The sequence below is a fragment of the Lepisosteus platostomus genome, chromosome 24 (assembly GCF_059453375.1).
Source record: "Lepisosteus platostomus isolate fLepPlt1 chromosome 24, fLepPlt1.hap1, whole genome shotgun sequence".
Lineage (NCBI taxonomy): Eukaryota > Metazoa > Chordata > Actinopteri > Semionotiformes > Lepisosteidae > Lepisosteus > Lepisosteus platostomus.
Window position 1 is genome coordinate 9,009,910 of NC_142634.1, and position 27,492 is coordinate 9,037,401.

General features: G+C 47.6%; 1 protein-coding gene across 1 annotated transcript; it reads right to left on the reverse strand.

The window, feature by feature from the left end:
- Positions 1-27,377, reverse strand: pole (polymerase (DNA directed), epsilon). The gene is made up of 49 exons (XM_088618771.1): positions 26,999-27,377; positions 26,501-26,636; positions 25,881-25,961; positions 25,461-25,505; positions 25,107-25,199; positions 24,643-24,797; positions 24,275-24,419; positions 23,468-23,548; positions 23,009-23,116; positions 22,502-22,612; positions 22,335-22,420; positions 22,053-22,172; positions 21,490-21,622; positions 21,014-21,127; positions 20,480-20,692; positions 20,074-20,181; positions 19,631-19,759; positions 19,125-19,227; positions 18,874-19,020; positions 18,264-18,409; positions 17,001-17,149; positions 16,544-16,636; positions 16,119-16,263; positions 15,066-15,223; positions 14,590-14,785; positions 14,178-14,392; positions 13,889-13,991; positions 13,512-13,592; positions 13,177-13,299; positions 12,745-12,978; positions 11,934-12,146; positions 11,529-11,672; positions 11,079-11,219; positions 10,496-10,649; positions 10,057-10,163; positions 9,627-9,803; positions 9,311-9,534; positions 8,058-8,278; positions 7,600-7,804; positions 5,928-6,101; positions 5,308-5,433; positions 4,997-5,129; positions 4,464-4,659; positions 3,418-3,549; positions 2,641-2,834; positions 2,242-2,442; positions 1,925-2,050; positions 1,707-1,796; positions 1-1,006 (listed from the first exon to the last, which is right to left on the reverse strand). Exons 1-49 carry the CDS (start codon positions 27,064-27,066, stop codon positions 887-889), a joined length of 6,897 nt encoding a protein of 2,298 aa, XP_088474897.1. The 5' UTR covers positions 27,067-27,377; the 3' UTR covers positions 1-886.
- Between the last annotated feature and the right edge of the window lie 115 nt (positions 27,378-27,492).

Consider the following 27,492-nt stretch of genomic DNA (forward strand, 5'->3'; position numbering starts at 1 on the left):
TACTGTACAAATACATTTATTGGAACAAATAAAACAAACATTAATACAGATCATAAATATCACATTGCTGAGCTCTACTCCCACCACTGGATTTTTATCCTGCCTGTACATGTTTTGCAATCTTTATTAAGGAAAAAAAGGATATCCTCCACCCCCATCAGGAGAGATCAGAATTTGAGCACAAAAATGACTATAAATCTTTTAAAGAATCTTTACAATACTTGACATAACTGCTGATCAAAATATCTTATTTCTGCACAGAATTGTTGAATTTTAAATATAAAACTTACTGAACGGAGATCTGGCCAGAAACTACCTAAAGCAGCAATACCATGTTACAGACTTCAAGAGAAAACATTTAATTAAATGTCATTTTTATAAATATATACTTTTTCAGTAAGTGTACCATGACCATCATTCCATCTCAGATTTGCTTTCCTGCAAAGTATATTTGCTTTGTGATTTGAACCTGAAGTTTTTTTTACCTAAAGACACTGATTTGGTCCTCTGTGTATGGCAACAAGCAGCGTCACAAAAAAATTATGAAGATGCACAAACTTTCCAGAATGCTATGAAAACAGGTGTCTGCAATACCTGACATTCTGGTCACAAAAAAAACTAGATTTGAATATTTTTTTTCACTTCTTGAAAATGTTCTTTCCTGGAAAGGTGGGAACTATTTCTAATCCAGCTGCAGTATGCAGGGCTGCCTGGTACTGAAGAAGGCACAGTCGTAGGAGGGAAAAAGTGTCCGTCTGAGGAGTGCTCAACGTCTGTGCAACCAAAACAGCTCCTGCAGCGCTGATCACGCCATTGGAAGAGGCGGAACCAAGAGGAGAGAGAGTCCGCCCTCCCACAGGTCTGGCTGTCTGCACAGGCCTCCTGCTTAAGATGCTTTTCCCAGCTGGGGGCTCATCCTCAGCACCCAGTCGACCGTCTCCTGCAGGAAGGCCATGCTGTAGTGAGCAGCGATGTTCCGGAACACGCCGATCTGCTCGGAAAAACTCTTGGGGACAAAAGAAAGAGAACATGCTTCACGACGCTGTTACCTCCACTGGCCCGTGCTCACGTTTTTTCCCCTTACAGATCTCCTTTGATGGAAATTCAGAACCGCCAAGGCGTTTTGGCTATGTCCGCCTGTTTCGGAATCGACAAATGTGTTTCTTGCATCGCAGCCTGAAGCTACAAACGCCGCGCCTGACGCTCGCCTCGCCCGCCCACCTTTGAGCCCGATCTCGCACACACCCGAGTGTGGGGCTCAGTCCAGATTTGCACCTGCAGTCTCCAGGTTATCGGGTGCAGGACTCTGCATGGGGATGGTAATACACCCCACCTTGCTAATTCTTAACACCAGTCGGAAATAGCAGACTTGGGTGTATATACATTCACGGAGATGTGATTAAAATTTAATATAAATTCAACCTAAACTGAATTAAGTTTGGAATGTCCTCCTCAACTTTGAAGCCCTCCAGTTTTTTTTTTTTTTTTTTTTACTTTGGGCTTTGCATTGAAAACTTCCTTTCTTGTTCATAATTTCGAATAATTCACTTATATAGTGCTTTTCTGAACACTCCACTCAAAGTGCTTTTTACAGTATAGAGTCCCTGTCACTATACTGGGGGCATTAGGACCCACACAGACTGCGGGGTGAGCGCCCCCTACTGGGTCCACTAACACCTCTTGCATCACATTGGTCTGAGACTCACCTTTGTGGACAGAGTGAGAGTGAAGTCTCCAGCACAGCTACAGTAGACAGGCATGTTGGCTTCCTTTACTCCTTTACACTTGTTACAAACCTACAGGGAAAACAAATACACCCTGTAATGAGGGAGACTTCACCCAGAGGTGTTCTAAATGCCCAGGAAAGGGATGACTGGATGTGCTGAGAAGGGGTATCTGGGAAGGAGCGCACAGGTAGACTGACCAGGTCCTGCAGGGTGTAGGTCATCAGTTTTTTCTGCAGTGCCTCCACTAGAGCCATTTCAATCCCCTCTGTCTCGTACTGAGCCTGGCAGTTGGAGCAGAACCACTGTGGCAGCACAGAGCCATCCTGGGGAGAGAGAAAGGTGTCAGAGCAAGACAGACACGAGAAGGGACAGGGACAGAGAATGCAGAAACCCCCAAAAAGTGGCAGAGAGAGGGGGGAAGAAAGTGCAAGAATATCCCACTCTGTCTCTTAATCTGTTTTTAAAGCAGAATTAAAAGAAAGATAAGCTTTAGAAAGAAAGATAAGAGGCCAACCTGTGCCACAGACGAGTCCTTGCAGAGGTCCAGGTCTCGGCAAAAGTTACATTGTCGGCAGATGACCTCAGGGAGGATGTAAGACTGGCAGGGATCTCTGAACTGGGCATCTTCCGCAAACTCGCCCACGTCCACCAGGCGCAGGAGGTCCCTCTTAAGTTTATTCACCTGGTTGGTGATGTTGGAGTCCAGAGAAAGCACCTGGGAACGAGCAAGTATTGAACTGACAACAGCGCAATTGCTTAAAAAGCTATTCCAAGTATTTACTTACATTAAAACACCACAACATGTTGTATTAAATAAATGCACATATATTTTTGAAGTGTGATTGAACCATCAGGTAAAAAACCTCATATCCACCAGTAGGCCATTATCCTACATTTTCTGGCAGTTACCTACCTGGCAGACGTATTTGATGAACTCTAATGCAGGGTTGTTCAGGGGCAGGTGGGAACCTGGCAGCACAGGGAACATGTCGGAGGGCTGGGTGACGTTTCTGGTGCCCGTCACTTTCTTCTGGATCTTCTGGGTGATGGTAAAGAAGCTTTGGGTCAGCTCACTGGAGACATACTCCTGGGAGAAGGTGATCATTCCTAGGGGCAAGAGGGAAGAACATGCATTGTCAAAACTGCCACTGCCTTAAAAAAAAACTCAGGACAACTTACCAATTCCAAATACAGAAATGACGGTCTAGAGTGACCAGCGAGACTTTAAAAGAAGAGAATCTTAAAGGCATCACAAGATTTTGGAGTACATCTTTTGAGTAGATCTTCTGTACAAAGAGGGGCTTTATAATACAAGAGTTAACAGGATGACAGGTATTTAGACTACGTTCTTATGTCTGCAGCATTTTGAATCTTTGGCCTTATTAATTACTCCTAAGCTTCAAAACAGCAAAACAATGCTTACAATACAATTACTCCACTCTCATCCGCCCATCTCTAAGCACACACCGGAAGAAGGCTCCACAGCTGAAACGTTGCCTCTCTTTTCTTTTCCTTTCCGCACAGAATAAACTTTTACCCTCTTCCTTTGCAGCCAATGCATGCTGACGCAGCCACCTACTTGAGCATCTTCTCTGCAAACCTCCCCCTGCTCTCTTTGGACCTATTACCTTGTGCCCATCTCGCACAGTGAAGCTGAATGCTCTGAGCCTAGCCCAGCAGAAGCACTCACCAGGCAGGGCATTTGCATCTCCTGCGGCCTCCTGGGAAACCTGGCTGCTGCCCCTCCTCTTGATGGGCGTGGCTCCTGGAGCATTGCGGCGAAGCTCCTCCCTCATGCTGTGATAGACAGCGGCGATGTAGGCTGACAGCATTCAGAGGGAGAAACAGCAGAAGAGACCAGCATGAAATTCAGGTTCTCACACTTTTTATGGACAGACAATTTAAAGACTTCCAAGGCATTGCACAGACAATTTCGATAAACTACACTCGATAAATGTACACTATTTACAAGGAAATCCAATCCTAAGTGCTGACATATTGCTTGTTATAGTGATCATCAAAAAAAAAATGGTGCCTTTTCTCTAAATTCATTCAAGCTAAAGTTGAGAAAAAAAACTGCACTATGCATTATGTACAGCCCTGTGTGTGAACATGCACTGAAATAACATTAAATGGGACACTAATAAGGAAATTCATATTACAAATCAAGTTTAGAATCATAAATCACAAAGACCTCTTCTAGCCTTCGGAAAATTACATGCATTCACAACTGGCTTCAACATGGAGCTGTGCTTAGCCTCAAAATGGAATGCCACTTGACTCTAGGAATTTCAAGGGCAGATGGGCAGACGGCCCTGGTGAAGGTTCCCCACCCCATGGGGGACTTAATGTCAGACTGCGGTGCTTAAAATTTAAATGGTGTCGGCTAATTGTAAAACTGAACACCCCACAGAGATCCAATATATCTGATACTTTATTAGATGAAATTTAATAGCGCAGATTTCTCCTTGCTATTATTTCTCAAGCAATAAACTGCAAAAATGTAATTGCATGTATATTTAAATCATTCAATAGTTGTTTTTGCAAACTTATTGTATTTATTACATTTAAAAACCTTTATATTTAACATTAAATATGGAGTAAGCTGAAGCATATATGTGCCAGTACTGTAATTATGTACTTCACTGATTCTAAAAAGCTAGCTGTTTGGCAGCGCTGCCTGTAGGTGTCAGTGTTGCAAGCTATACAGATGTTGCACAGCTGGGCCAGGCCTACCTGAGACGATCATTAGGAAATATTTCTGGCAAGAGGCATTCTGGGGGAGGTATTGCATGATGTTCCAATTGCTCTCAATGAGATCCTCTACGTTGTCCAATTCGCCCTCTTCTTCCTCCTCCTCTTCCGACGGTCCTGCCTCATCCTCACTGTCCTCCTCTCCATCCGCTTTCTCCGCCACCTTCGCGGCGCCCTCCTGAAAACAGCGCAAATATCGCAATCCGTCTCCACACCCGCACCTCCGCCCCCATCAGTATCGTGTTGAACGCGTTTTAGAACAAGAAAGGAACCAGACCCAAGAAAGCAAAACAATCAGCTTTTGACTGCAGCATGAAAAAAGCGTCTGCACTACGTATCGTGTAGGAGAGGCAAAAAATCCCAACGCAGCTCGGCAACTAATAATGTCTTGCACTTATGTAGCGCTATTGCACTCAAAGTGGTTTACAGGTAGTGGCACAACTGGCTACTTCTGATAACCGATATCCCAGCAGGTCACACACTACAAACTGCGCGACGCGGCGGTTTCCTCATACCTGTCCGTAAAGAACGCTGGCCGGCAGTTTGCCCTTCACTCCCCCATAGTTAGCCAAGTCCATCCACAGCAGGAACTCCCAGCAGCGCGAGAAAGTCATGGACAAGGAGTGGAAAATCTCCCGCGAATGGATGCTGAGCAGCGGGGGGGGGGAAACGAGAAGCAAAGAGAAAAAAACACTTCAGGAAGGAAACTCGCAGAGACAAGCGGGGTACAAGGCATCTGTTCTCGGGTAAGACCATCGACATTTTACCTCCAGACATCCCAGAGGGCTCCAAGACCCCGAGAAGCAAGTATGGGCTGGGGAATTACCTGTTAGTGATGTACTCCACATACGCAATGGCATCGTCGATCCTGCGCTTCTTGGTACAGAGGATGATCCGGTTGAAGTTGCCATAAGCGACAGAGGAGCCCAGACGCTTAAACTCGGCTACGAGCCTGAAAAAGACCGAGGCGAGAGAGTCATGACTGCCTTTTAAAACGGCAGGTGGGAAAATGGGGCCCTGGAGTTCCGATTTCAAATATTGATTATTTTCATGAGAAAATTAAAAAAAAAAGAATTGAGAGCTCATTTTCTGTGTCGGTGTTCCAAGCAGGGAGCAGAAATGAACGTTTTTTTATGCGACTCTTCATTTTCTATTTGTATTAACTCTTTGTTTCAATTAACACCCCACTCTGTTTTGTCTCACACTGTCACAGCTTCAGGCACAATCCATATTTATTGCGCGTGAATTCTGTACTCCATGTGGAAATGGCAGAAGTGTTTAAAAATAAATGCACTCGAAACTACTGTAACTTAAAAAAAAACAAGGAAACAAAAACGCCAGGTGTGTGTAGCCAACAGTTGGCAAGCATTTGAATTAAGAACAGTAGAGAAGAATTGAGAATCTAAGAGTGCTAATCCAGTAAAGCAAACTGCAAGCTGGACTCACTGCAGGAAGACCTTCTTCATCATGTTGTGCAGCGTGCGGTGGAGTGCTGGGTCATACAGCAAGGAACTGGGGGAGCGCAGCCAGCGGTAGAAATGCATCACTTGGTTGTCAGCGTAGACGTTGTGATACTGCGTGATCTCCTTCACCCAGCTCACTACCATGCTCTTCAGAATCCTGCAGAAACCCCACCCCGCCACAGCCTGTGAGCGCAGAACCGTGCCAAACACTTCAAGACAACTCGGTGTGCATGTGTGCAGAGATCAAACAAACAAAAGAATTCACCTACTTAAAGGGAACATTTCATTGATCACTTGGCTGTACTGAAACTAGAACTACATGCATAAAAATTCAAGAAATGGTACAAAGATGTCTTCTTTGGGGCGGCACGGTGGCGCAGTGTTTAATATTCCTACCTCACGGTACTGGAGCCCCGAGTTCAATACCAGACCTGGGATGCTATTTGCGTGGAGTTCTCTGTTCGCCCCAGGTTTGTGTGGGCTCCTGTATCCTCCCACAGTCCAGAAACACACTGGTAGGTTAAACTGGCCCTGGTGTGAGTGTCCTCTGCCTAGCGCTCACTTATTGCCAGGATACTGTGGCACAGGGGAGCATTTTTTTCTAAAAGCACCGCTGTAATCCCACAGTTATTTTTCTCTCTTTATCTTACCCTTCCACAGCCATGTGACAGCGCGGTGACTGCATTAGCGGCTGTAGCCGAGACCGATTTCGGCTCAGCTATGAGAATTCCTCACACGGCTGCACGGGTGTTCAGCCAAACCCTCGCTGAGAGCAGTACAGCCCAGGCGCCCTGCTCTGTTCCCCAAAGACCATTATTTTTTTTCTTTGCTCTTAAAGCACTTTTTTTTTCTTACTCTTGCACTCCCAAACACATTTAAAAGACGGCCTGTACACCTGCCAGGCTGATCTCATGCTGGTGCCCGTCTACCGCAGCTCCCAGACCTGCATTGTTACAATAGGCTCAGACTCCAGTTAGAAAATGTATGGATGTTCCTTTTTGTCCACTGTTCAAAGCAAAGATATTCCTTGTTATTACCTAGAATCCTTGTGAAATGGTAACTCTAGTCTTGGCTTTTCACTACAGTAAAAACAGGCCCAATTGGATGGTCTCCCGACAGCTAGAAAAACATCAGTCCTGTGCTTACAGTCTCGCTCCCCTGACGTCAGCAGGTCCTGTACTGGACGGACATTATATACTGCTTGAACACACAGTACCAGGGGAGTGGAGGGTTTGAGGGCAGGAGCCAGTTCCATCAAACCATTACCACACCCTTCTTCCGTCCTGGCTGTCTGGATTTTAGGGGTCCCATGGTTGAAACGTTTGAGGGGGCTACAACTATGGCCAAAGGGGCACAGGGAATTCTGGGAGACTGGGAAACTGTGCTGTTCTTTAAAAAAAAATGGGTTTACAAAAAATGTTCCCAAGATTTCTCATTTGCAACCCGCTTTCATTAATCTATGGGTATAAAAGAATTTAAACTCTGTCGGAGTTAATTGTCAATCCCACTGACTAGCAGAATGGATATTCAAGCCTTATCACCTCCAGATTCGAACCGCTGTCAGTGTACTGAACTCCTTTGGAAAACAGACTGTTCAGCTCAACAAGGGCACTGTTACAGACACGAGTAATTCGAACAGCCTCTTGCTGGTTTACCTGAATGTGTTGGAGCAGAGTGCCGTCTCGTCGTAGCTGGCCAGGGAGCTGGCACCCTGGTTCCCAGACATCATATCCTCCAGGGAGGCCTGCTGGATGACATCGAAGCTGACGCCCAGGCTGGCGCCGCCCTCCATGTCATTGACGTGCTGGGACTGCAGGATGGTGTTCACAGCCAGGCTCTGCAGGTCCAGCTCCACGCACACTGCACACACAAGACACAGGCCCTTTGTTACTGCCACTCTCCGCTGCAGCATCTGAATATACCCAGAAACACACTGTCAAAAAAGCCCTCTGTCACAGCTAGACATACTGGGGCCCCATACTTTTTCCTCCCATTTCAAAAAGGCTTTGCCTGTTTAACATCTGCCTGGGGACAGGCATTTCAAAAAGAGAGCTTGGCGTGAGTGTGATGGAGCTGACTGTATTCTGACTCATTCGTTCGGCCTCTCCTGGACCTGTGGAATAGCAGCCAGGGGCGTTGATCTCCACGGAGCTCCGCTCCTCGTTCTCCATCACCAGCCTGCTGTCGTCGGCCTCCTTGCCCCCCAGGTCCGGCCGAGCAGAAGGGGAGAGCCACAGCAGGTGGTTGTGTCGACGGAGGTGTCGAGCGAAGAAGAGGTCGGAGCCGAAAATGGACACGTCTTCAGGAAGGTTTCCCACCGGCAAGTGATAGTACCTGAGAGAGAGTGAGAGATCAGGGACATCAGCAATATTCACTCTTCTACACAGACATCTCAAGGTCTCATTAAAAAATTAAAATGTTAAAATCATGAGATTTTGTATTTTAACATCAAGCTGTTTCAAAACTGGAATTCTGCATTCCTACAAAAAAATACTGTATAATCTGACCTACTATATAAAGCCAGTGTGCAATGTGTTCTAAATTTAAAACCCATCACAGAAATGGTATGGTAATGGTCTTCATTAGACTTATGGTTACAAACTAAGACCGTTATCAAAATATTTTAAACAAGATCCTCTTTGATATTAAGTCTTCCCTGATGCATGGCAAAAATAAAAGTTTAATATCAGCCTTCAACAGAATTAAAGGGGAACTGCAATTCCAATTTATTAACCTGTTATTAAATCTCAGTAACAAAATAATTTTCTAGAACGTCAATGAGTTTTTTACAAATTTCAGATTAAGCACAAAATCGTGAAATTTGTGAAAGCGCTGCAAGATGCCATGTTATCCCAAACTCGCATTTGAGTTCCCACGAATTGCAACATGTGGCCCCTCCCTTCTCACTAATCTTTGTAACCACTAATGTGATGCAAGAGTGAATAAGTACAGGTTGTGCAGCAGACATTTCATCGCAGAAATGTTCCTACAGTACGTGATCTGCACGCTTAAGCTTACAAGTAGTATTTGTCAGTAAAACACGCTAGAAACTTAGAGCAATATTTCTATTGGATTAAAAGAGATGAATTCACAAGCCTGTATCACATCATTGGAAGTTTTGTTACCTAATTCTGAACCCCAGAACATGGCGCTGTGCATACCTGGAAATTTCGTCTATTTCTGACATAAATTGGAGGTTTTACAAGTTACTGTGAATGTTTTACTTTAATTGTGGTTTGAAATGCACTCAAAGCTGATTCTTTCTAACCCCAAAATATAAAGAGCGCTGCAGCTCCCCTTTAATTAGGACCCAGCTTGTTATGAAGCAGCTCCTAGCGGGGCTACAGACCGAGTGTCTTTGGGTACCTGGCCATGTCAAAGGCCTGCGAGAGGCAGCTGTCCAGGTTGAGGTAGTGCCGGATCATCCTGCGGGCCCCGTGGCGCTGCCAGTCCAGCACGTTGTAGTTGATCTCGTCAATGACGTGGACTGGCACCACGGGGAAGTCCTCCAGGACAGACAGCCCAGCTGCCAGCCTCCGCAGCTCCCAGTTGGACTGGACCGCGATCAGCGTGGGTCCGCGCCGCTCGTCCTGAGCGCACAAGGCGGAGGAAGAGACGATGGGTCCGGCTTACCGTGCAAACACGCCGACAGGCAGCGGAAGCCGACAAACGCAGACGATACCTTGTAGTTGAGCAGAGTTCTCTGAAGGGCGCGGTAGATGGCCTTGGGGTCATTTTCGGCTCGCACCTCGAAGTTGTGCTTCTCCGGGGGGAGGAGCTCCTCGCCCATCTTCTCCAGCAGAGCAGAACGCTCGACGGAATACAGCGTGCCGAGATTCGGCATCTGGTTACTGCGGACCTGCGGGAGGGGGGCAGCACAGAGCAACCTAAGCACTTCCCGCTGCTTTCATAAGGAAACAAAAGTGTATTTTGGAAAGGTCAAAACGGGAGGCTTTGAAGATAGGGAGACTGATCCTTAAGTAAAGTAAATGAACAACAGTATCCTGTCTCTGAATGGTTTCTCCAAGATCGCGGTCAGTGGTTTTTTACATCGTTGTGCTGCAGAGCTCCTGTTGACTCCTGGCAGCCTGTTAGCAGAGTCCCGCACTCACCGTATCCAGGACGAAGACGCTGGCCTTCCGCTGGGAGGGGATGAAAAGACCGAAGAGAGCCTTGTGGCCCTGGCTGTGGTGGTACATGTAGATGTGGCGCACACTCCCTGAGGGAACATGTCAAAACAGCTGCTCTGAAGGCGGAGTATTGTATACATTTTGCATGCAAGATGAAAAAAAAAGACTAATGAAGAAGGCATGGCTTTGGTCAGAAGGAAGAGAATCTAACTAATGTTATCGTGTCATTATTGGGGAAGCCCAGCATTTACTTGCCCATAACACAGCAGGCACATTTGGGGAAAAAAGCATCTTCAGACATTAATACAAGCAGACATGTAGTAACAGCTCTAGCAGATAAAATTTAACTCGTGAAAGGGGAAACACTCTCCATTCCCATTTTGAAGAGGCACCTCTGGAACAGTAACTAGCGCAGACATACCAGGCTCCAGGTAGCTGAACTGGGCCAGCGACCTCATCTCCAGGTGGTCCAGGTCAAAGGTGTCGGCTTCGCGGTTGGCCAGGTCCCTCGCCAGCTGCTTATTGACCATACACACGCAGCCCAGCTGCACCAGTGCCCGGAAGAGGAGGGGAACCTGGGGGAGAGCGCACCCATGCTCAACTCTCACTGCTGTAGTAGCTTACAAACCGGTTCGCTAATGCTAAGTGTTTTATTTTTTTTTTACATTAGCAATTATACCCAAAGGGCTTTTGCACATTCCAGGTGATCCCATATACCACCACCCCAGCAGTGTGTTACCACAATTTAAGCTTCTATTATAGTGGCCTACTAGACTGTAAGGGATGGCTGTGGATTGTCCCAGGTATATCTCATCTTTGCTAATCCTTGCAAGAACTTTCCCTTCCACTTGGCTTTATGTTTCTTACACACAATCCCTTCAAAGGAACAATCCCTTGAAAAGTCTGCCCAGTCTAGACTTTGGCCTGAGTGCCACTTTTGGTATTATTCTCTTCTTTGAGCTGTAGGCTGGTTTTACCCATAAACCTGAATCCATGGGACTGACCTGAGTCTCATAGACGCCTTCAATGTCGGGGGCAGAGAGATCTGCGTTGATCTCGTTGATGTGCTCTTGGTACATGTCCTCAGGCACCGAATACTGGTACAGGTGGTACACCATATTGGAGCGTGGCAGCATGCGGTTGACCTGCAGGACCCCAAACAGGCTTTAAGGGACACCAGACCTTTTCGCTTCGAACAGGCCAAGGCGCAAACCCACCAGACACTGCACTTTGTTTTTTTTAGCAATCATGGTTCACTAAGCCTCTCAGCAAGGCGTTTCAAAACTGTGTAATGCTCCATTCCTGCAAAAACATATAATCTGACCCATGAAGCCAGTATGAACATTTCTTCTGAAGTGTGTTGCATGTTATAAAATAAGATGATGGCATTGAAGGAGAAAAAATAATTTCCCTTGTTGATGAATTACTTTGATGCAGCTGGTGGAACCACTCACCTTCTTATACATGGGCCCCTCCTCCTGCTTGGGAACCCGCTGGTTGACGTAAAAGACGCGGGGGATGTTGAGCTTCATGCAGTGCAGGTCGCTGCCGATCACCGCCCACAGCTTGTGTAAGCCTGGGTGACTGGTCTCCGCAATCTTGGGAAGCAAGGAAGAACAAGCAGGTCTGTCACATAGTGCCACTCCGCTACAAGAACATCGATCCAGATCTTGAACTGGAGCTCTCTGGGCTTGTGCAACTTCAACAGCTCAGGGACTGGAAACACCAGGTCACCCAACGTCCATGTGGGCCAAGCCCATAAGAACCGCAGCTAAAATCTGTCCAGGAGTCCCATCCTCAAGCTCTCCTGCATCCTGGGAATCTTTGCCGTGTGACAGCCTTAAATCCTGCTCGCTCACCTGTACGATCTGCCAGGGCATGTCCAGGATGCTCCGCGCGGTCCTGCGGAGGAAGCTGCCCAGGCCGGTGGTCGGCCCGCCCCTGATCACGCCCCCTCCCGCTGGCTGGGCCCCGCCGTCATCCAGCCGCCGTTTCTTCCTGCGCTCCTTCCTCTGCCGCGCCTGCAGCTCCCACTTCTTCTTGTGGTACCGCAGCCACACCAGCCTCTCCTCCTGCAACGCCGAGCACACGCCTGGGTTCAGGCCTCGGAGAGCGCTGGTCCGATACGGTCTAGCACAGACCCCGCCGGGGAGCCCCACCCGCCCCACTGCGGGGCAGCGTAACCCACCTAAAACTGCCATTCCGCCCCTCTTATAGATCTGAACTGCAGCACCGAGCTTCAAAGCTCCAATTCTGTTCAAAATCAGCCCTGTGGGGCAATTCAGGCAGCCAGCAGTGGAAATACAGCCCATTCCACTATGCAACATGGTAGGATAAACTTTCCAAGAAAAAAAAAAACAGCAAAAGGTCTATAAAATGCTAATAGGAGTAACGTGCATTTTAAGGGTTCTGTCCAACACTACAAAATAAAAAAAATCCATAAGATATGTGGTAATAAACACTGAGGGATGGGTCTGTCCTCCAATCGCACCTCCAGCACAGGGCTGATTGCCCTAAGGAGTCCGCACGTTCTGGTTCTCCCCTGCGTGCCTGTCGTAGGCTTGTAGTTACGAGCCAAGACGCAGACAACACACCCCTGGCTAGTCCAGGAGTGGGCAGGTATAGCGAAAATCAAGGGCGATTCTAAATCTTTTGGAAAAAGCGGCATGCCTTCGTTTTGCCCATGGGTGGCGGTGGCCCAAGGATCTCCCTCCAGGACTGGGTGAGCTCCAGCTCCTGGGACTCGGCCTGGCTATCCGCCCCCAGGGACACCCGCTTGCGCTTGGTGCTGATGGGAATGGCCGGCTGCAGGGGTCCCCGCTTCACCCCAAAGTCCTCCAGGTCGCCTATCTCCCCAACTTCTGAGCACTGGCTGCTTCCAACTGCCAGCTGGTTAGAAACCACCTGAAACAAGCAAGGGAAGTTGAATGATACAAGAACGCCAATTTCCCTGCACAGCACAGTAAATAAGCAAAAGAGTTATTAAAAACTCTGCATACAATGATTGGAAAACACAATTCATCATCCTTTGCTCACAATATGCTGAAAATGCACTGCAACCTTCATAGACCAGGCTGGACAGCTGGTCTAACAACAGTGTACCTGTCTCTTGCCCTCGCTGGTGAAAAGCTCGCTGATCTTCTTCTGTTTGTAGATATCATTTTTCTCCAGCAGCTTCTTGTGCAGCCAGTCCGGATGCCGCACCCTGGGTACAGGATTTTTCACCTGAGGGGTCAAAGGGCAAAGGTCATGAAGTGCAAACTGCCACAGACGCACAACACGTTCACTTCTCCCACTCAAGCTGACAGCTGGCTTTTCTGACAGGAGATGTATTGGGAACGTCACCTGACGGCACAAGAAAGCCATCTGAACCTGTTCCGATGCCCCAGCCACACAAGACAAGGCTAGAGCAATAGAAGAGCTCTTGAGGCTGGTACCTGCTGCAGGGCAGCTGGGATGGTGATGATTTTCTGGATGGCGCTGCCAAGTCTCTCAATGTAGTAATTCCAGTCCAGAATCTGTAAAGAAAGACCAGTTATCCGTCCATGAAAAGTCATGGGTGCCGAGACAGGGAGGAGATGAAAAATGGAGCAGTTTGCCAAGCTTAAACAGAATGGCTATGAAAATTTGCCATTTTGTTACCAGACGTGATGACGAAGGTCCTGAAACATTTAGTTTTGACCGACAGCAAAACCCTTCTTGGAATCAGTCATGTTATTCGCCAGATTCCTGAATTCTACGCTAAGGACGGACATTACACAGAATTCCACTTGCCACCGTCAGGCTGTAACAGGTGTCAGAGGAGGAGACTTACTGTGCGGATGTCCAGGTCATGCAGGGCTGGCATCTTCAGCCACTTGCGCAGGAAGTGCTTCTTCACGCTCGGCTCTGCCTGGAAGATGGCCAAGGGGATAGCCCTGCCAGAGACATCGCGACATAGGAATCACAAGGCGTCGCTGGTGAAAAACCCTCCCTGCTTCCGCGAACTCCTGGAGACTCGCCGGACAGCCCCAGCCATTGTTGCCTATACATGCATGAGACTTTTCCTGCAGTCCCCATCCTGCACCAGTGGCAACGAGAGCGGGGTCCAGTCTTGCGCTCACCTCTCGGTGACCGGGGATCCCTCCGGTTTGCGCGAGATGACGTAGCGGCAGCTCAGCCCAGCGTCCTTCACCATCTGGTCCCCCAGGAACTCGGCCAGCCGCTTGGCCGTGCTGATGGAGGTGGACTTCTGCTCGCCGTAATCCTCCAGCTTCCTGGACATGGAGCGGTTCTCCGAGATCAGCTCGAACAGCTCTGCGTCCGGCATGTTAGCTGCCTACGTGCGAGAGCTGCTGTCACAGCGCTGTCGTTTTTCGGACCCTTAAACAATCGTTCACAATTCAGAAATCTCGGGGTGAAGGGGCCCGTATTGTAGTGTTGTAAAGGAAGCAAAAAGCTCTGCCACCTATCAGGTCAGCATCTGAAAGGGACGGCGATGGCCCACTCAGGCTGTCGGGAGCTATAGGGAGATACCTTGCTGTACAGCACGTCCAGCCAGTAGTCGGCCACCTTGGCCACAGAGGCGTAGACCTCCTCCAGTGTGGTGCCCTTGAGGAAGGCCTCAAACACAGAGGACTGGAAGATCTTGATGAGCTGCAGCTCCCCCCGGCGCTTCACTTCGAAGCCCTTCAGCTCCGCCAGGGAGCCGTCCTCATTAAACACCGCATACCTGCAGGGGAGAGGGGTGGCATGGCTAAAGAGCTCATTCGGGAGGACGTGCACACACTGCCAGCGTGACATTTGGCAGCACAGCCTTAAAGTCCTCACCAACTACAGCTCCCTTGTGCAAACATTTAGGCACCCCTGGTCAAATCACATATCTCAGTGAATCTCTATCTGTCCACCTGACTTAAAAAGGGGAACAGCAACCCTATTTTTAAATTTTGGGGTTAGAAAGAATCAGTCCCAGCAGGGCTCCATCCCTGCCCAGGTCACCCCTGGTCCCCTACCTCTTCTTCAGCTTCTTGCCCTCCTCTTTGGAGGCAGGCAGGATCATGGCAAGGTAAGGGCCGTCCACTTCAAAAAAGATGCTGTTCTCAGATCGGGTCTCGTAAGTGAGTGTGGCGGGATCTGTAAGCTCCTGGTACTGGTGATTGGTAAAGCCCTCCTGAAGACCAAGCAGACAGGCAGAGAGAGAGGCTGGTAAAGTGAAAAACCCCGTGTTTCACCAGCCTGCAACATTGGATGGGCTTTATAGGGGAGCTGCACATGGATTTTGACGAGTGCGTTTCAAGCCACAGCAAAAGTAAAATGCACACAGTAACTTGTAAAACCTCCCATTTACATCACAACATAACCGAAATTTCCAGGTATGCGCAGCGCCATGTTCTGTGATTCAGAACGAGGCAACAAAACGTGGTGACATGAAAAGGCCCTAATATACTGTAAACACGCAGGCTTGTGAATACATCACTTTTAATCCAATAGAAATACTCTCTCGATTTCGAGCCAGTTTTGCCAACAAATACTACTAGTCAAATACTCTGCTTATATATCACGTTGGATCATTTCTGCAGTGAAGGGTCTTCTGCACAACCTGCACTTATTGGCTCGTACATCACAGTCCATTAGTCATTACAGTGACTAGTGAGCAGGAAGGGGCCGCATCACTTCACAAGTGATGTTTGTGCTTAATTTAACATTTGTAAAACTTTTCTCTAACATCAATGAATTTATTCAATAACCGGTCAGAGAAATTGGGAGTGCAGTTCCCCTTTAATCCACAAGCCACATACCAGAACTCAAACAATATTGGTTGATCCTTTTATCAGAAGAAAAAGAGAGTAAGTGAAAGGCAGCCATTTTGGGGCAAAAATAACAGCTGTTGATTTCTGCCATGGAAAAAAACTGGCAGAAAGGTGTTGGTTTCTCCAATTTTAGGATAATACATCCATCCACGTAAAAGGAACTAGGACTTACACATTGTCTCAAGTAGCCACTAGTATCCGGACTCTGGGAGACCAAACATGCTCTAGAGCCGTGACTGTACAGACAAGCCTCACCTTCACCATGATGTTGAGCATTGCCCCTGGGTACGAGATGGTGACCTTGGGCTTCTTCTCATTGCTGGATCTGATGACGAAGTTCTCGGGGAAGGTGTTGGGAAGCACGCACCAGATCCCATCGGTGTCCAGCTCCAAGGGCCGGCTGCCTCACAGACACAGTTTACTTTACAAGGAGTCCAGCTGCACTGGAGCTTCATTAACAGAATACAGTCCTGTCACTTCATGTTTCTTTACCTCCTCCTGGCTACAGACGTGCATCACTTTATACTTCCTAACAAGCATGTTAGATAAAATCCTTTTTTTGTGGATTGTTTAAACATGTTTAAGCAAGTGCTGGAACAACTGTAACTTAACACTTTGCTGAACCTACAGGTGCTTGAGGCCCTATTTCTCCCAGCCTGTGGGCAGACCCCGGCCCTCACCCGATCTGTTCGATCAGCTCCCTGGCCTGCGTGATGATATTGGCGCCAGTGTAGCACACGATCCCAGCCATCTCCATGGAGTACCAGCGCGCCCTGTTGGACAAACCGAAGAATAGCATCACCCGATAAGAAAGCAATGCAGCACATAAATTCATCTTTATGCTGAAAGTAGGAATCATAACTCAGGTCTTTGAAACTCCGAAAGCGACTTTCCATTTCCATATGTAAAATATCCGTATCGCCCTTTTTTCCAGGAAAGGAGTGGATGGAATTTCCAGAGAATTTAGAAAAAGGGTTTTTCCATTTCAACGATCAGTATTATTGCCTCATGTACAGGAATCCCTACCAGACGGAATGCCTTAAAACAATGGCAAACTCAGCTCGGGTGGATATGTATGACCGCTTGTTTTAGAAATATGCGTTTAACTCCGGATCTCCTGCCTCCAGGGCGTCGTACCCCTTGCGCATGACGTAGCCGTAGAAGGAGTTGAGGATGCACTTGTGGGCGAGCTGCAGGGACTCGTACAGGATCTCCATGTTCTTGCAGCGCTTCACCTCGGCCGCGTCCCCGCACTCCTGCGCCGCCGACAGCTTCTTCTTCCAGACCTGCGGCAGGGGACAGCGGAGTGAGAGACAGCCCACACCCACACGGGTTAACACGCTGTCTGAGCTGCAGGACAGAACCTTCCTCCCGATATCCATGGATATGGGAGAAACGGCACAATGGATCACTTGTTTAAGCCTTCATGGCCTGTTGGGATTTGTGAAAGTCCCGCACAGTAGGGGAAAAAAAGCAGTAAGAAGCCTGAATTCTTGATCTAGGCTTTTGGCCTGACAGGACAGCAAAGTCATGTCCAGACACGCTAGACGGCAGAATCTAAGACAACACTGATGAGAATCTGTCTCCCAAACAGTCAAATGCCACTAACAAATTGAATATCGGTAGCGTTCAAGGCGCACGCTGTGCAAAGTTTTGCGTTGCTGTGCACAAATGTCTTTTTCCACTGAATTCTTGAGTCACTGCTTGAAGTTGAATTATTCTATGAATGTTTCTAAGATAAGATCACTTTATTAGCCATATACAATTTCTTTAGGAAATTGAATTAGGAATTCGTCTTTCACATACCCCAGCTTGCTCTCCATGAGACACAGACACACAGACAGGGAGAAAAGCTTGGGGTCAGAGTGCAGGATCAGCCATTTATATGGTGCCCTTGGAGCAGTTGGGGTTAAGGGCCTTGCTCAGGGGCCCAACAGAGTAGGATTCCTCTGCCGGCTGTGGGATTTGAACCGGCAACCTTCCAGCCACGGGCACAGATCCTTAGCCACAGAGCCACTGCTCCGCCCCATCTTACCCATCATCTGTGAAAAATGTATAAAACTAATACTTTTATTTAATAAACCAATATTATTGCTAATATAATATAATATAATATGACCATGCACGTCTGGTCATAAATCAATCATTTCACAGCCTAATAACATCAGCATATACAGGTACATTCACACAGGGACAGCGAGTCCTTTTCAGACTTCTGAAAACTTTTAAGAAAGCATTCCCGCAATTTAAGAGCATTTTACTTTTCTCTTCATAAACTTAAATTAATAAAATAACAGATTAATATATAAATCAGTTTTGGGTAAAGCCCGTCTCCGATACCAATCTGCTGATACTGCCACACAAGCAGAGTCTCGCCACTGACGGATGCAGTCTCTGTACCTTGTGCAGCCCTTTGAACTCGTATCGGCGATCTCGAAAGGCGCGAACTGTGTCCACATAGAAAGAATTCTCTCGCTGGCAGATGGTGGTGACCCGCTCCTCCAGTCGGGTCAAGTGGACCTTCTTGTAAGCCTTTCGGCAGTAGTCTGGGGATGACATGGGCATCGAAAAAATGACTGATGTAGCAATATCAAAATGAACAGCTTTTAATGCCACATCTAGAAAATAGAGATTAATGGAATTAACTTCCATGAATTACCCGATTAATTAAAGGGGAGCTGCAGTCCCAATGTTTCAGACCAGTTATTAAATCTCAGTAACAAAAAACATTAATTGATGGTATAGAACATTTTTCAAATTAAGCACAAAATTGTGAAAGTACTGTATATTCACCATATTGTTGCAAATCCCTGGTCTGGCAAAATACATTTTGTTCATTTTGTGATTTTGTAAATTGGGAGGTTACTGTGAGCATTTTACTTTTATTGTGGCCTGAAATGTACACTGATTTTTTCTAACCCTGAGACTTTAAAATAGCGTTGCTATTACAGCTCCCCTGTAATGGCGTCCAACAGACGGGAAGAAGCTGGGCCGAGCGTGCGGGCCTCACCAGCCAGGCGTTTCTTCTCGTGGCGCGCCTGCTCCTCGCGGTTCAGCTCGTGGAAGGCCTGTGGCCGCCCGTTGGGGAAGAGCGGGGGGAACTTCTCCGACTCCAGCTGCTGCTGGATGCGGTGGAACTCGCTGCGGCTGGCCGGCACTGCGAAACACAGGCACCCACACGGGGTTAGGCTCTGGGCGCCGCGGCAACAAGCGACGGCCATTTTGCTGGGAGTCCACCCACTAGCAGCCCAGGATACTCACTGAACTCCCCTCTCCACTGCCAAGTCATCTTCCTCTGGCAGTTGGCTCCCGGTTTGTTGAAGTCGCAGGCAGCACAAGTGGCCTCATCCACCATAGCCGAGGGCTAGGAAAGACACGAGATGCCACGTGAAACAAAAACCCATTTAGCCCTAAGGACCCACTTTCCTGAAGGAAACGCACTGAAAGATACAAACACTGTCGTGAGCTTGAGGGCTGCATGACTGGATAGGTGCGCCGGGGACTCCCCCAGCAGAGGCACACAAAGAGTTCAGCATCGCCAGGGATTGGGCTGGGAACTGCCGGCCAGGGCTTTCTCAGCTTGCAGGGAAACAGCGCCCCCTGTGGCTCCCTGGGCATCTGCAGCTCGTGGCGAAGTGCCTCTTCTCCAACGGGCGCTGAATTTCTTTTACTTGGCTGTGGAGCTTGCAGTATGTGAGAAAGATGAATGGCTGCTCACCCGCATTCTCCCCACAGAGAGAGTGGTCCGAACCAGCAGCACCACCTACCTGCAACCGGTTGGTGAGGATGATGTTGGGGTACATGGCACCCACATCCAGATGGTAAATGAGAGGACACTCAATCCTGTTTGGCACCTCCTTCAGGGAGATCAGCTTCTTCTTGATATCCTCACACACCTGAAAGACAACGATTTCAGGCCCATATAAAGGAATAGAGCTTTGCAGTATCTCCCTTGTGTGCACATAATACTGTAAATGGCAGAACTGTTCTGAAGATTGACATGAGCTTGGCAAAATGATCCTGGATTCAACTGAGAGCACCATTCACTGCTCAATTCATTAGTTGAAACGAGCCCATTAAATGACATTCAGTGTTCCAAGACAACTTCATCCTTTCTGATGTTCGGAATTCAAGGAGAAGAGAGAGTTTTGAGAATGAACTGAAGAACACCGATAGGGGATGGCTGTCAGTCCTGTGCTGAGACACTGACCTCACTGAAATTAAGGACCTGCTCCAGGGGGATCTTCTCCTCCTCTTCAATGGCATGGCGCAGGGTGTGCTCCACTCTCTGCAGCAGGAAGTCAAAGGCCGCTGGGTTCTGAAGACACAAACAGCGTCAGTGGATTTCCAGACCCTGGCTAACAACAGGGAGGTGAAGCCTTCCAGGGATAACTAAAAGCTCAACATCAAATGAAGAAGCACTGGGTAACGAATATGCAATCTTTTCAACAACAATGTACTTCAGACACTCTAAAGAAGCAATTACTTGTGCTTTTCTTCCGTTTTGGGGTTTGAAATGCGTATGCAGAGATTTGACCCACTATATTGGGACAGCCTCAGTTAAAATGCCTACATCTCACACGCGGTGGGGGAAGAGGGCGGGAGCAGGCCCGTACCATTTTGAAGCGACAGGGGATGTCGCTGCGAAAGACGCCCGACTCCAGGGCCTCCACGTGGCCCCCCACGTACGTCTCGGAGTCCAGCACGTGCCCGTCGTCCGTCAGCTTGTTGAAGACCTGCTCCTGCTTGTTGGGGAAGACGATGTTGGCGTGGAAGGCCTGGACCATGAGCAGAGCCTCGCAGAGCGTCCCAGAGCCCTTCCGGAGCACCTGCCACACACGGACACCAGAGAACACGTCGATTCCCCCATTTTGCACGGCCATCAGACACTGAAACCACATTTCGCATCTCCTCTCTACGTAACTTGATCCTTCTGTCCACTGTGCTCATTTTGCAGAACACCCGTTTTCCAGAAGTTTCTTTCAAGCAAGTAGCTAATAGCTAGATAAGCCCCTCCCACTCATAATCATCCTTAAAATATCCTCTTCGAGGGTCTTAATGTTCCTAAAAATACATTTCCGTCACTTTTCACTCCTATGAAGGCCCACACAGACAACGGCACTGAAGAGGCAACAAGCAGATTTCCAAACCTCGTCTGGTTCCATGGGGATGATGGTGCACAGAGCGAAGATGAAGGGGTGGACATACTTCATGTAGAGGTAGTAAGTGGCGACAGCATCCGACACCGAGTATGTGGCCAGAGTCTGGAGCAAACCAGCAGAGTGCAGTTAGTAACCTCGCCACCAGCCAATTTCAGCTGGACGCCAACCGGAGTCTGACGAGACTGGGAAACGTCTAGTTAAACTCAGAAGAGCCAGGCGACAAGAAATACCTGGAATTCCACTTTCCACCCAACACATATCCATCTCAACGACAAACTTTTAAAAAATCATTCTCCGTATGATTGATCTTTACAGTTAAGTGCCCGGAGTTCCCTAGCTACACAGGGATATGTAAAAAAAAAAATGCACATCTTTGCACTAGGAGCAGATGACATCTGCGTTTTCTGGACTAGAGGACGGACCTCTGAAGAGGCAGCCCAAGCCGGGCCCCCCCCACTCATTACCTGAGGCTCCTCGGTGGCCATGCGGCACATCTCCTCTGGATCCAGCTCCACGGGGTCGTACCCCAGCTTGGCCTTCGCCGCCGCCTTTAGGTTGTGGCTCCCCACGGGCAGGTAGCTGTCGCGCTTCACCCACCTGAGATGCAGCGCCAGATCATAGGGAGGAGATTAAAAGGGGCTTTCGGAACATGCGTCTCTTTATCCCGCGGTTAAACACGCGAAATCTTCTCTAGCGGCGGGGATGCCCACATCACTGCAAGATTCCACATTCTGCCATTTCTGATGAGCCAGAAATCTATCCCAGGACACTAAAGTAAAGGAACCGGCTCCAGTCCTCAGGGAACAGAGCCCTGTAAGGTTAATAAGTATTCCCTTGTCAAAAAAATGCTGCCGCACCCTAAGCCTATAATACGTTAAAAGTAACAAGGAAAAAAAAATATCCTTTACAAGGAAAATCAAATTTAACTGCAGCCCCCCCGAGGACAAATTGGTGCTTGAAAAGCAAAGAACACCTGCAGTATCTCACTGCTGAGAGGCACACAGATCACGGCCGCCCCCCGGCCCACCTGAGGCAGTCCATGTGGATGGCCTGGCTGGCCTTGTACTCCCCTTGGCTGTCCTTCTGAAAGCCGATCTCGCGGTGCATGTTGAGCCCGTGATGGGCCGCCCGGGTCTCCACAAAGGGCCTGGGAGGAAGGAGGGAGGGGGGACAGAATGAAAATCACAAAGCCGTGAGCTGATGGGAACGGACCGTTCCGTCCGCACGGTTTGGTTCGACAAGCTGTCGGACAGCTCAGGGGCGCGATGCCTGCAGCAGGCACAAGGAGCTCCACAGGGCGTTGACTCACCAGTCAAAGAAGTCTCCGTTGTAGGTGACAAAGATGTTGGGCTTGGTCTCGTGGATGTGCTCAAACCACCTCTGGATCAAACTGGCCTGAAACCAGAAAGCAGCAATTGATCGACTGCCATCTACCTACCCCTACGTCTCTGACCGCTCCGAGGTTAATCCTCTCACCTCATCAGGCTCATTAAACACGGTGAAGGGTCCCTCGTACTCTGGTTTGGGGGTGAACTCAAAGTCCTCAATATCCTCGGAGACAATTTCCCTGTTTGTTATCAGGTATCCCTGCCACACAAACAAAGCCTCACGCTTAGTCACAGTACACACTGGTTTGGGGTTTAACAGTTGCTAAACCGTTCCAAGAGAAAGGATGGCTAGTTTGGAGTAAAGACTATTTTTACAATAACACTTAACAAGCCTCAAAATAAGGCAATCGATAACAAGAAAATAAAAAAAAACTGATGAAGATATTAAAACTAACTGCTGAACCAAAAATACTCATGTAACCCACATTGTGAAGTAGTTAGCAACAAAACAATCAACATGAAATGAGAGGCGAAATTAAGCTATGTACTGGAAGAAATAAATAAAAATATTGCATTATTGCATTAAGTTGTGGAAAAGCACTCCAGAAACACCTCTCTTTGGGAATACTATTACAGAGAGGAGTATCACAGACACCTGTCCATCAATCATGTACGAGATCATCATGATCTGGTCACTCTCAGCATCGGGGAATTTCAGAGGCAGCTTGGTGGTCTCGATGTCAAAGGCCAGCACAACAGGGTCCTGCAAAGTGACAGGGAGCAGCAAAAGGCAGGGCAGGTTAGCATTCCAAATGACCTTTTCCACTATTAAGCCAAGGTCTTAATCTTCCCTAAATGCGATGAGCTTCAAATGACAACATCAACATATAAAAACAAGCTTTCAATTGTCTTCCGTACCAAATGAAAAGCATGCCGCAGTCTTTTTCAAAATCGAGAGATCTCCACACACAAATACAACATGTGGTTTTAAAAAAATACAAGCACCTTCAGAAACGCAACGCCCCAGATAAGACTGGGAAATGTCTAATATTTTGCTTTGCTTGCAATTTCAGACACTGAGGAGGACAGCCCCCGTGGTCTCAGCGACACTCACCGGCCGCTCGACCAGGTCATCCCTGCGCACGATCTCGGGGGGATAGGCACTGCCACGGTAGCGCACGTTGTACCAGTGAGCCTAAAAAACACAAATCATGGTATAAGGAGCAGCTTTCCATGCCCAGCCACATGCTCACACTCTGCACTGCGGCTTTAAAAGCAAGCAGAACTTGCTTTTAAAACTTACCAGCAGCCATATCACCCTGCAACTCACACCTGGCAGCCCACTGAAGATCAGCAGGTGTGAGCCTGGTCAGTACCTGGATGGGAGACTCCTGGAAAAAACTAAGGCTGATGCTGGAAGGGGTGTTAGTGGGACCAGTAGGGGGCTCTCACCCTGCGGTCTGTGTGGGTCCTAATGCCCCAATATAGTGAGTGGATACTATACTGTAAAAGGCACAGTTCTTTAAGTGAGACGTAAAACTGAGGTCCCGACTCTCTGTGGTCATTAAAAATCCCAGGGCATTTCTCGAAAAGAGTATGGGTGTTAACTCCACATCCTGGCCAAATTTCCCCCTGGCCTTTACCAGTCATAACCCGCTAATAATCCCCGTCTATGAACTGGCTTCATCACTCTGCTCTCCTCCCCACTGTTAGCTGGTGTGTAGGGAGTGTACTGGCGCACTATAGCTGCCGTTGCATCATCCAGGTGGGGCTGCACACATCTGGTGGTGGAGGGGTTCCCCACTACCTGTAAAGCGCTTTGAGTGGAGTGTCCTGAAAAGCGCAACATAAGTGTAAGCAATTATTATTAACTTTTGTCCAGACATCAGCCTCATTTTCCAGCCATACCACAAACACTTACCACATGGATCTTGAGGTCGATGGACAGACGGACATGATAGGGCACGTCATACTCCCGCATGTCCACAATATTGTCCAGCTGGTCTGTGATCTTCTTCGAAGCCCCATCTTCATCTGGGGCCACCACACTGCCCCCCGATAGGGCACTGAAAGACAAGAGTCTACTGATTCACCAAATACAAAAACCAGTCCAAATAGGAAGGTTTGCAGAGAGGTAGAGATCTTACGTTAGATGACACAGTACTGTAACTGACCCTGGAGCAGAGAGGTTTATCGCTTTGCAGCTTCACCAGGTCTTAAAGTAACATTAATAATATGTGAATGAATATGGATATGATCTTCCGAGTGTTTTTTTTTAATAATCAGTACCTCGACAGCATGGCAGTGTAGGCGTCATTGGACTTCTCTCGTTCCCGATTCTTGCGCACGGCGGGCGAGATCTCCCTTTTCACTTTGATGAGGTCATCAACAGTGTTGAAGGACAGCCTGATATAGCTCCTCTTCAGCCCCACCAAGTGATTGGGCTATGAAGAGAGGTGTGCGACACCAAGACAGTGACCCACTGCTGCACTGCTGTACTGACTGCGTGCACAGCTTGAGAAACTGCATCACTACCAGTGAAACATCAAAACACTGCAATTCTACAGAATGATTAAACCTGATGGCGTGTTGAAAAAAACCCTAACATTGCTGACCTTTGTAGATGTATTATACATAAAACACATCATTTCTCATTGAGAAAGGCGAATAAACCTGCATAAGCCAAGTACATATTTGTCGATAGGACAAACGCCTGATTTTCATTTGATTTCAGATTTCTTTTTGCGACTCACCAGATCCAAGTCCTCCTTGAGAACAATCTCCAGCTTCGCAATCTTCCCCTGGAACTTCTTCGACAGGAAGGAAATGACCTCTCTCTCGCAGTTCTGTTTCACAAGACAGACAGACATGCTTTCCGGTGAAAACGAGGCACTGTTATAGAGGCGTGAAAATATATCTGTCTCCTTCCCTTCTGTTCTCTGCTTGTGTGGAATATGGATAGCTGATATTCTGCTTCTGGAATAAAAATAAGATCAATGACTGCTAGCCCCAGCAATTTACTTTTGGAATCCTGACTCCCTCATCGCTCTGTGCATTAAGGAGCTCCAGGACCCACCACAAACAAACTCAACAACAGATATACTCACCTTTTTAGTCGCTATGTAGAAATAGGGTTTATATGGGAGCGCCACCTGGAATGAATGAGATGTTAAACTAAAATAATTACACACAAACAAATAAGGCAGAATTATATATTCAAGACAATGTACAGTATTTACATTTAGAGAAAATGTTTCTATGCTTTCAGCTACAAAAATAAGAAAATAAATATGTCTTGGCAGCTCAACAAAAGACAGTGAACTCGCTGGCATTGTCATTTCTAAATTAAACTGTAAAGGTCTACCATTTAATGCTTTAATCCCTTTAGAGAACTGAAGAATGAAATCTTTTATGGATTTCTAACCACCAAAAAGACAATGATCCTTGAACCACAAGCCTTGTGGTTTATATACAATGATCTCTCACACCTTCTTGATTACTGGACATACTGTAGCCACTGTCCTCACCTTGAATTTGCTGCCATCCTCCTGGATGAAATAATAGTCTACACAACTGATCATCCTCTTGTCTTCATCCAGCACTTCAGCCTGCACAGACACAGGGCATTGCAGACACACAGAGTAAATCACAAGTCACAGCAGGTGAACAAGTAACTTGCATGCATATACACAGATCAGCATCTATGTTGCTATGTTGTATTCTTAGCCCAAATATATCCGAGGTCATTACAAAAATAAAATAATAATAATTAGAAAGTTAACGGTCTAATTAAGAGAACTTCATGAGGGATGAGGAGTTTCTAGATTGAAGTCACAAATGCTCCTATTTTGGGCATGTCTGGCACTCTGCAATAGTAACTCGCTCTATGGCCAGAGAACTTTATATTCACTTGAGCTTACACTCACTGGTAACACACAGCTAACAATATAAGAAAGGTTATATTATTATAGATGCTGCCATTCAGCCCCATACTTTAGTAGCTAATTAGAGTCCCCAAAAGCCCACATAGGTGTTTTCTGATCCCTTTGGCCACAACGCAGGTACAGCAGTTATACAATGCCTCACAGCTCCCAGCTCCTACAATAAATGGCCTCAAGTCTTAAGCAAGTCTTAAACCCGGGCATACCGGGTGCATGTTGATAAGCCAGCCCGTCTTCTCCCCGGGCTCCTTCATCCTCTCGAAGCCGAAGCGAGCATCCATCTCGTCGGTAAACTGGCTGCGCTCCAGGCGCTTGAGGGCTGACAAGGAGGTGGTTTCATCCCTGCGGAGAATTGCAATAACTCTGTCTCAGGGCTACCATAGGTGACAACGCCACAGTCGGCACCTGACAGTACCAAGAACGCTCTTCAGTCACAGGCTTGAGCTCAGCTCTGATCCAAAGCATGCATGCAGCGCATAAACGTGTCGGAAAAGTCAAAAAAATGATTTGCCCAACTATGCCACTAGTGGGGATAAAAGTTTGAAGAGGACACACAAAAAACCCTGTTATACTAAACATACTACAGTGAGTTTGGAAATTCCTCTAAAAAAGGAACCGCCGTGAAACTGCATTTATGTTTAATTCTCCCACTGTGCTATTTTGCTCCCGCACAGAAGTATAAAAAAGTGAAATAATTAACTTACTGCTGATTTTCCTGGTCACCTCCTTGTCCCCGGTCTGCTTTAAACCTCCCGCTGTTTTGTAGAACCATGTCTTATTTGAAACCAATGTTTTTAATAGAACACTGTGCATGCAGCTGGGGATGACAGTCACACAACACATGCACACAGTAAGAACTGGATCTTCGGCTTCTAATCTTAGAATTTAAATGCGCACCTCTGAAGATCTGAGTTTGCCAATGGGGGGGGGAAATCAAACTGACTGCATGCCCCCCAATGCAGCAGTTATAATTATGAATCGAGCTCAGTTATACGGTAAACAAAAAAATATCAGCACTAACGCGATCTTAACTTCTCATAGAACAGAACTTGGCGCGCTGATTGCCATTTCTCGCGAGAGAGGACCTCAGAACCCGCGAGTTTAGTTCAATCCCCGCCCCCACGTGGAATAAACCCCGCCCCCGTAGGAGCGTCCTTAAACTTTAACCAATTAGAGTTCGGGCGTTGGTCCCCCTCCC